At 35.2% G+C, this 10,748-nt stretch overlaps 1 protein-coding gene across 7 annotated transcripts in view; it reads right to left on the minus strand.

The window, feature by feature from the left end:
* Positions 1-720: 720 nt before the first annotated feature.
* Positions 721-10,748, minus strand: part of FAM120B (family with sequence similarity 120 member B) — a 66,277-nt gene continuing 56,249 nt past the window's right edge. For 6 of the 7 annotated variants that reach the window (XM_072409339.1, XM_072409344.1, XM_072409342.1 and 3 more), the window contains 4 exons: positions 7,438-7,569; positions 6,223-6,294; positions 5,051-5,108; positions 721-842 (listed from right to left, as the gene is read on the minus strand). In XM_072409339.1, coding sequence (XP_072265440.1) covers positions 830-842; positions 5,051-5,108; positions 6,223-6,294; positions 7,438-7,569 — 275 coding nt within the window. In that variant the 3' untranslated portion in view covers positions 721-829. Of the gene's footprint in view, positions 843-5,050; positions 5,109-6,222; positions 6,295-7,435; positions 7,570-10,748 lie in introns of those variants that run through there. The other variant, XM_072409345.1, reaches the window with a different exon arrangement.

Here is a 10,748-nt window from a genome sequence, read left to right on the forward strand (position 1 = left end):
GACAGAATATTCTAATTTAGTCAATTGATTATTCATCGTTTTAAAATCAAAACCATATTTTCCATCGCAATTCATATTTCAGTTAGATATAATGGTGAAAATTATTATAATACCAGTTAATTATTGGGCAAGTAGATGGTATATTGAATATTTGTACTTGATCACAATTCATCAAATTTAATCATAAGTAAGATCAAAACACAAATAAAAATTACAACCGAGAGAAAATCACATCGCAGTCAGAATACACTGACCCTGATTTATTAAAGCCCTCCAAGACTGGAGAGGTAACACTTTCATCAGTAAAGCTGGGTGATCCAGCAAACCTGGGATGGATTTCTTAAATGTAATTTGCTATTTTTTAGAACATGTTTTCAATCCTGGACCAGATCCATTCCAGGTTTGTTTTTACTGATGATAGTGTATCCTCTCCAGCCTTGAAAAGCTTTAATAAATGAGGCCCAATGTATTTGGGAGTGTTAACCAATCATGCCAAACGCAGTTAATTTTTTTTTTTTTTATAGGAGAGCAGCTTTTCTAACATGCATTGGTTAAGGTCTCAGACCACAACTTAGGAAGTAGGCAGACACCCAGATTCTGCATTGATGATATTAGGTTTGGCTGCTGGTAAAACATGCATTACTATAGTTTTATGCTAGTCTAAGCCAATGTGATTTAATATCGGGAAGCAGGACATAATGTCCCTGAGATAACATCTAGAAGAGTAGTTTTATTTACACATTAAACACTGAACTGACTGAGCTGATTTCAAGTGTATGGGATAAGAATGTGCCAGCCTTTCAGATTTTGCTGATCTACCAGATGTGATTCAATGTTGCCACCTATGTAAAAAAAGAAAGAACAAAATAGGAGATTATTGTGAAATATATTAAGAGGCTTAAACTGGAGATAAGAAAATGAGCACAAAATTGAAGCAATTGCCCATATACGCCTAATATGATTTTTATTATTTCTATTGACTTAAAGGTAAATACTGATTAACTGCAATTGGTAATAACCCCACTTTGACGAATTACAAATACCTACAAAACATTAACTTTTACAGTTTAGCTATGAGATGATAATGAGATGATCTCAACTACAGTTTACAAGTTTACACTCCAATTTAACCATTGAATATGACTTTTTTTTATTTTTAGGAGAAAACCTACAGGTTACCAATTACTGTGATGTTTATAGTTGTAGAACAAGTATGCAGATATACAGACACACAATTACAAACAGGTTTGTATGGTGCAGCCTGGGATGTCCAGAGGCTCAAAAAAAAACATATATTTGGGCTCACTGGTTTGTAATTAATCCTCAAAGTTGTATATTAAACCTCATACAAATAATAATAATGACAATGCAAGTTAAAAATATCTTTATACTTTAATTATAGGGAGGAATGCTGTTTTCTTTTAGAAACGAATGCCGCACTAGTAATGTATCAATAAGAAATGGCGCTGGAACTGAATAGTATCTGTATGCTCATGGTATGCTTGAAAGGTTTCTAGGTGCTAAGTTAATTACCTTTTACCAACTGACCCTAACAAAATTGCATGCAAAGGTGCCCATACTGTATGTCTTTTGAGGAATAAAGATAAACAGAACATGGAAGGTAAACCTGTACTCTTCATACACATATTTTGTTATTTACATTTATTTGTGTTATTAATAAATTTATGTCCAGCTATACCTTAAAGGATGGTATAATTCAATCAATGGACATTAGAGGCGTCCAAGCTGTTCTGTGGAAGTCTAGCATGAGGTTGAATAAATACTTCTGCAGGTTACTAGACAAATGATTAGGAGCTGATTTTCACTCCTCCCCAGCTAAACATTTGTGCTGGTCACTGTGACATATGGCAAGCTCCAAAGAAAAGGTGATTTCTTTTTAGGATGAAGTGTTGGGTAAAGAATATGTGAAATTGGATTCTTAAATTTACACTACACAGTTGTTCTATTGTGTCAAGCAGAAAATATTTTGTGCTCATTACCTAGCTTTACATACACAGATAATGAAGCAAATAGGCAAATGTCCTAAAGTTGAACTCAGTTGAAGCATAAATAGCTGTAGTTATAGTTTTTAATTAATCCTTTTCTTCATAGTACTTCACAGTACAACCCAAAATTCTCCTTACTTGACAGTCTGCTGAAAGTGAGGACCACTGCCCTCTGTACAATCTATCATGAATGCTGCAGCCAGACTTAGCCAGACTTATCCATCCTTCCCTCGGCTCCTCTTCCGCTGCATCTCTTTGTAATTCTCTCCATTGGCTTCCATTTCACCCTAGAATCAAATTCAAACTCCTGCGCTTTCCCTTCAAATCCCTACACAGTTATTGTCCCACTTACATTTCTGATTTGGTAAAAATATACTCCCCCTGCAGCTCTCTCCGCTCCTCCAATGACCTACTAATGACTTCCTCACTCATAACCTCATTACACGCACGGATACAAGACTTCTCTATAGCTGCCCCAACTCTCTGGAATGGTCTTCCTCGTCCTATTCGGCTTGCTCCTACTTTCTGCTTATTTAAAAGAACGCTCAAAACCCATTTTTTCAAACTTGCCTACCCATCATCTTCTGTCTTTTGAAACCATCACTACTTCCCACCACTACATATCTCCCATTCTATTGTGTGTGAAATTCCCCCACCTACTAGATTGTAAGCTCTTCGGGGCAGGGTCCTCTCCTCCTGTATCACTGTCTGTATTAGTCTGTCATTTGCAATCCCTATTTAATGTACAGCGCTGCGTAATATGTTGGCGCTATATAAATCCTGTTTATTAATAATAATAATAATAATAATATTAATCTACCTCCAGTGGTCCAACATACCCCCTGCACAGCCACAACCATTGTGCTTTTTTCAGCAAAGCTCACGGTCCCTTAAGGTTGGACCACAGGGGTCCTCATCTTCAGTGGGCTGCCAGGGAGGGAGTCTGAAGCAGCGTTATGAGGCATGAATTACCAGAATAACTAACAAAATTTAAAAGTAGTCAGAGTTCATTGTTAATTTAATAAATTATTCTGCTAGTCATAGTCAAAGAGGTAAATAGTCAAATGTTGGGGTGATATTCAATACCTTAAACATTATATATGGAACATCCTGGTAAATGCGAGTGATTTGTTATGTCCAGGTAAGATGTGGAAAAAAACAGTATGTACAAAGCATTTTCAGACAACAATCTGAGTGTGAAGGATTTATCAGTTGCTTTTTCCTGACTGGAGGACAATATTATTGATGTTGGCATTACCTAACATCTCATCTCAAGTGAGTAAGGGTCCATTCATGGAATATACATATGAATTTTTGCAGATATTGAGTATGCTTTTCATCATAAATCAGTACAACACCATAGCATGCATTTCCATTGTGCTGCTAGGAATAGAGACCATATCCTCCTCCAAATTGTTTTTCTTTTCTTCTAGGAAGTAAGTTTCTGTGTATTTTCTGGAATATCATCATTAAGATTTCAGATATGTTCCTTTTATAATGAATCATCTTTGCTGCTGATATAGATACTTTGTAGAACAAGTGAAGAAAAGAGGTCAGTGCTGTGCTAAGGGTGGTCTTGTAACACAACAATACAATTGCAGGATCAACACATATCTATAATCAAGCTATGTGTGTAATTAACAACTGTATATGAAAGTAAAAACAAGACATAAACTGGATTGTCACAAATAGGATGTAAGTTGCGCATAAAAAAAGAGACAATATTCAAAAAAAATCATCTGAAATAGACTTTAAAATACCCTGCTCTTTCTTAGTTTCATATACACCTATTGTTGCATACGATTGAAATTCCTTTGTTTAGTTATGCAGAGCAACTAAGGTCTGAAACTCTATATGATTTACAGCAATGTGGGCTGCTTCATCAGGAGAGGTAGGAATAGATACCTAGATTAAAAAGACATAAAGATTCAGATCGACCCCTATATCAAGATAACTAAGAATATATATCAATGTATAATAAACACAACATTTATATTTATGAAAAAATCACAATGTTTGTATTGGTTTAGAAGGCCTAGGGCAACAAAAGACAAAATCAACCCATGACTTGGACTGCACGGCCCAAGGTCTTAAAAACCCTATCTTAAGAAAAAGAACCATATATACATATAGCATAAGTTGTCTATGTATGAGATTCATTCTAATGTAGCCATAAAGGAGAACGCTTATTGGCAAGTAAATTCTAAAGTGGTTTAAAAATAAGGATTAGATGGATTAAATCCTTATGAGTAGTAAGTGTTAGGTTTATTATACATTCATATACCTCTTGTAAACTTTTAATGTATGGACACAGCAACTATTCTAGCATAGCATAGTAATCATTTCTACAAAAAAGGCTATAGACTATGGGACTAGGGAGAACTATATATAGACTATGGGAAACGCTGAAAAACAAAAATTTGTGGTGCTAACACTAGATTTCAGAAGTTCTGTTGTTTTTGATTAGAAAATCTCTAAACTTAACCCTAATCTAATGAACCCATGCAAGCTTGCTGAAAGCTACCTCTCCAGCACTGAGATTTCACAGTTGCTTGCTACAAAAATAGTTTAGTGTTAAACAATGGATGTAATATTACTCATGATGAGCTATGTTAGGGTTACTTTTGATCTATGTTGTAGGCAAGTTAGTTTTTATGTATTCTGAGTTTTGATTGTTGCTATTTATTATAGTGGTAGTAAGGGAGGGAAACTCTTCTTTGTTGCCTAGCAATACTATATGAAGGAAACTGAGAGGACCTAGAATGTAAGGAATCATTGGATTAAGATTCTGTCTGCAGCTGTTACCATCCAGTTTTTACAATAATGCTGTCACCGTCCTATTGATAAGTCAGTTGTCAAGACATATCGCAACAAAGAAAATGTCAGGAACATCATGCAAAGGTATTTTAATGACTCACTGCACAGAAATACTAGCAGAGAGAAAATAAAAATACAGTCTATGACAATACTTACTGTCAAAAATAACCATCCTAAAAACCACAATCTATATAAATTTAATTTAAAAGATGCATGGTTTCACCTACTGATTAGAAAACTGGTGTCCTCTTCCTCTTTTGCTTCCATGCCATTGTCTTTGTCCTGCTAAATTAAGAATTGAAAAAGCTGAAAATACTACCTAAAAAGATACCACTGACATCAACAGCTCCTGATTTGCAGTATTTCATATTGAGACCAATTAAAAGGGCTATCAAAGAATGGCAACTAAACAAAAACAGGAGTTTTTTTCCCTGTTTTTAACCCCAGCACACTTATGCTTTGGGGTTTACTGCACCCCTCCATACCACACAGAGAGCCATGCACTTTGATAACAAGTAGGAATGACAGGATTAAGAATACATTAATCATTCTTTTTTTTTTGACTCTAGAAAACTAAGGGGTATCTGGGGGTGTTTAAAAGCTTTTGCATAACATAAAAACTGACCAACAGCCATTATAATTTCCTTCCTAAGTGAACTTGACTATGACCTGCTGAAGTGCATGCAATTATCTGTCTTATGCTTTGTACACACGTCATAATTGCCTCAGGGCTGATATCAGACAGGAATCTGGCGTGTGTACATCACTCATGTTTCATGGATCCGGACCCCCAAACGATAAGCGATTGTAATAAAAGTATGGAGAGGGGAGAGAGCGCGTTGGGTGCCACTCCATTGTTCTCCCCCTCCATAAAGCTCCAGAGTATGTACAGTGCTTGTTCATGCATCGTGCATGTAGGATATAAAGGTTCAATAATTTACCATAAACAGTTCTTGGTATTAAGAATGTAGATAAAGATTTGTCAGCCAGCTGGATACATTCCTTACAGCTACACATTTGGCACATGTGGAAATTCGACAATAAAGCACTGAAACGATGGGAGCACAGCCAACCCTCACAGTATCTACCTTCAATACAAAATAAATTTAGAAAATTTGGCAGCTGATGGCTGTCTTCCTAGCATTGAATAAGCACCCCTCCACAGCCAAAATATGAGCTATTATATACAGTCACAGGTAGTGCTCCTTTTTATAAAGGGTTCAACTCTTAGTCATTAGTCTCTTTAGAATAGACCCACATACTCACATCTTACCCATAGCCAACAACCATTCATAGCTGGTAGCTGTACACATTGGGTGCAAGTTACACTTTAAACAGCAGCACTGGCTATGTAAACTGAACTTTTTTTTAGCTTCTCAACACATTAGAGATCTGCTACCTTGGTTTCTTCTGCTGTAATCATAATTCTCTTGGTAAGGACCTTCTGTGTGTTCAAAATGTGCAGGCTGACCTATGTAAAAAGAATTCAACAATTATTTTTACTATTAATCTTACACTAAAAGATGTATTGTTTTCCACAAAATAATAGGTAATTGCTGAATGCTTTTCCTGAAAAGTATCTAAATTACTTTGGTGGCTTACTTGTGGGTCTGGAAAAATGACTCCACTCTTTTCTTTCATTAGAACCAATATTTGTTTTTTTTTTTAAATATAGCAGTTTACAGTGTTAAAAAGCGTTTTGCCAGGAACCTTTAAATTAGTTTTACTTTATATTAGACATACAAATAACATTGATAAAGGACTGGTATTGACATGTACTATGCATCACTGTGTCTCCAAGACTGGAGAAGATAGACTATCACGGGCGAATCTGGGTGATCCAGCAAACCTGGAAGGCTTTCTTTAAAAAAAAAAAAAACACACTTGGTATTGGCTGGCAAATATTTTCAGGCCTCGACCAGATCAATTTCAGGTTTGCTGGATCACTCAGGCTCTCCCATGATAGTCTAAGCTAATTATAAATCAGGCCCACCTCCTATGCTCGTAGCACATATAGTCAAATACTCTAGTTACATGCAAAAATATGTATAACATAATTGTGTGTTTAAAATGATGTAGACTGAATTTTGTTTTAAATAGTATAGTTTTCTTTTTTTACATTTTTATCCTTTTCACTGCCGGAACATATGATCCCCTTACCTACAGTCTAATAAAGTATTTGTACACACAATGTGAAAATGTACAGGTGTACATATGAAACAGTGGGTACACCTTTTAAAACAAGGTGACTGATTTTTTTTAAAGCTCTCCAAGGCTGGAGAGGATACACTTTCATCAGTGAACCTAGGTGATCCAACCCAATGTGTTGTGGACTGATAAATCAGAAATGTTTGTCCACAGTAAAAGTAGAAATATTTGCTATAAAGAGAGAACCCCAGAAGCAGCTTTAAAAAGCGGTGATGAAAAGGTTACAGTTTGGGGTTACTTTGCTGATTCAGGGTCTGTGGAGCTTACATCCAGTAATAACACTTTATGGGGCAGGTGGGGTTCTTGATATTGTTGTTGTAAAAAATAAAGCAAATTCAACATGTATTTACATTTCTGGTTTTATTTTGGTAATCACCTATACTGTAGAATATGTTAACAGAAATACCTCTAAAATTTTGTTGCTGTCTATGAACATTCCACTGCTGGTTTCTTTCGTATCGATATGCGTGCTGGGGATTGTATTCAAATTGCTGATGTCTTCTATAGGAGCCACCAGAATTCCCAGAACGGGACCTTACTATACAAAAAAAAAAAAACAAAGACAAAAATCAATTGGTTAAACTTTACTTTTTGACCGAATCACATCAATAGTTATTCATACTGGTAAGGCAGCTTTGGCTGACACAAATCATTACTATGTCGGTACTTAATATTTGATTGAACCTTCTAAATAGTTTATCATACTGGCACATTAGTTTTGAATGAACCTCAGAAAGATTTTATCCTACAGGTCCTTGATTTTATACACAATCCTATCATATTGGCAAATCCTCTTTTGTTTGACCCTCAGCATGCTCATTATAATGACCCCCATCAACAATCTTTCAAAGTGATATTCTATTTTTGACTGACTAATACCTTATTGTACAGACACTTCTCTGTTTTTCAACTGAGCCACAGTATTGGTTTATCATTTTAATTTTTCATTTTGGCATGACCAACAGTAACAGTTAATCATACTGGTGTTTCATCAACATTATTTAATGTAATATGTCTATGAAAACTAATATACAGTACATACAGAGTTTGTAGTATTATAATGTGAAAGGGTGGAGGACATTTATGTTATGAAAAGGTCTTTATCTAAAGTGGGCATTCACCCTAACAAAAATCACACTCTGGTAAATATAGTAATTCAAATATTCTATGTAAACATTGTTTTAGGAACTTTCGATCTGGGTTTCATTGTTATACACAGAAAGTTCAAATGATATCAGTTATTGGCTAACTTGAGTTAATAAAAATGCAAGTTTTTCATCACTTTCAGCAATTTAAATAACTAAAGTTAGCCATTAAATGATATCATTTGAACTATAATTGTTGCATTAATTAATAGCAAATACAGTACAAGACTCTACTATGGGTATATTCAGTAAATATAATATTTATATTTAGCCACCTTGAAGACACCCAGTAACCAACTCATAACAAAAATGCTGGTAAGGTCGCAGAAAAATCAAGTATTTTTGGTAGGGCTGTGGAATTGGGGTTGATGGTACATTTTTGTTCACTACTCCAGATACCCAATAACTAACTACTCAGCTGGGCAGCTATGGAAAAGTTTTTGTTGAAATGAATGATTTGGTAAGAGGACAAATGATTACATTGACATGGGCGCTTACAACACCCAACATTTATTTATATGGTATAAACTTTACTTCAAAAGGAAAAATACACTTTTTTAGGTGATAGTTGGAGTCCGCCTTTCTTATGTTGCTTACTTACTCTAAATTATTCGAAGATGACTATTCTTCTCCAGTGTCAATTTAGGACCACCCTGTTATTAAACAATCAGTGATTGCATAGCAGAAAGAACAGCATGGGTACCCAGGTTAAAGTGGAACTAACCACTTAAAACAATTAGGATGGTAGAATTGAAATGGTTGAATCTAAACATGTAAGAGAAGGAGGAAGATTATGGTGGTGGTGGCACTTATCAGGGACAAGTGAGTTGACAGAGGGTTTTGTTCTGCTTTAGGGAAGTAGATAATAATCATATCTACTGGCAGCATCAATTAATACAAGGGAACTCTCCTTCTCTCTGGGCACTTTTAAAAAGTTTAGAAATGTTGTTTTATATGTAAAGTCAATAAAAAAAATAGATTGGAATGTGTTTTTTTACACTGGGTAAGTGCAGTTTATACATCATCATGGCTGCCACTGCTCATTACAGATCTATGAAAATGACAAATATGTATCAATGTAGAAGTAAATCTATTACTTGAGATATAAACAATATGTAGTGGAGTCTCTAAAACTCCACTATAATATTAAATACATTTTTTGAGAATGTCTTTATTTCATAATTCCCTCCCGCTATTTGACTGAGTTATTTGTCCTAACACATCATTACATTGAATGATAATTCTGAAATACAAAAACAAATTTCTACCATGTGCCCACGCAGCAGAATTATCAGGCTCCCTTCTGAAAGTATCTATTTTTTATTAGAATCACAGTGAATGCTATATGGATTAGGATACAACAATGGTAATGTCATCCGGAAGCCAAGAAAAAGCAAGTATATGTGTTTAAACCAAAACTGTGTCAACAAAAAAAGAAAAATTTCATAGAGAGCTTGTCATACAACACAAGAAGGGAAGTGATGTGGATGTGCTTATAAATCACATTGGGATTCAATGAATAAACCTGAAATCTTCACTCATCACGAACATGGCCATGCTATTGATGTAAGTGATATGCACATTTATAAACTTAACTAATGGCTCAGCAACATTCTATGCGTGTCACCTTAACAAAAAGCATTAGAAAAGTAAACAGTACCTAGTGTTTCAATGCAGTTGCATGCCCAAAAGGATTTCAACATCTTGGCTTGATGCTGCCCAAACAACAAATTGCTGTATGTCTTGGCACTTCCATTCAATCCTTTCTGACTAATAGACAAATACTAAACCAGGCCATGTCTATGCTTCTGCCATGTCTACAAAGCACCATGCCTTGTCAGCACTCAAAGTGCATGCAAAGCCAAAACTTTTTTTTACATTTAAAATAGAGGAGGGAAGGGTTAAATGCTATCATATTTTTTTTCTGTATATGCTTTACTAGAGAGATTCTTCTTCACTCCCTATCCTAAATCTGAAACAGCAAAGGATAGGAATTGTTTTAAAAGTGAACAAAATTTTTAATAACAGAGAGTTGTCATGGTACTGGTGTCCCTTGGAAGGATTATCTAGCAACTCTGATAACAACTTAAAATGTTGGATATTCCTTCATTTAAATTTTCTTTCTAGAAATTTAGGACAGGGTCAAATCATTGCCTACTTTATCTAAAATTAAAAAGATACGCAAAGACTCAGCTTTTACATTATCCAATGAAGCTCCTCTGCTGATATGTGAACTCGTTTTGTTGCTGTGATTTACTTTCAGCCGTTAGAAAAGTGATTAATAACACAAAGCAGAATTCCTGCAACTCTATTAATAATTAAAAGTCGTCAATGACAAAATCACTGTCCAGACAATACCCTTACTAGCTGAATGCAGAGGCTGTTCCCAAGCCAATGGGATCCAGGCTGCCAGTCCAAGTTTTTACCCCTCCCTCTTAAACACATTACTAACAGTAAAAATGTTACCTTTTACCAAAATTTGTCCTTCTGTTATCTATTCTCTGGACTTCAGTTGTTCACTGTTCTTGCAAGCAAGGCCTAAGTTTTTATGTGACATCATTGCCAATATTTG

The sequence above is a fragment of the Pyxicephalus adspersus genome, chromosome 4, assembly GCF_032062135.1.
Source record: "Pyxicephalus adspersus chromosome 4, UCB_Pads_2.0, whole genome shotgun sequence".
NCBI lineage: Eukaryota > Metazoa > Chordata > Amphibia > Anura > Pyxicephalidae > Pyxicephalus > Pyxicephalus adspersus.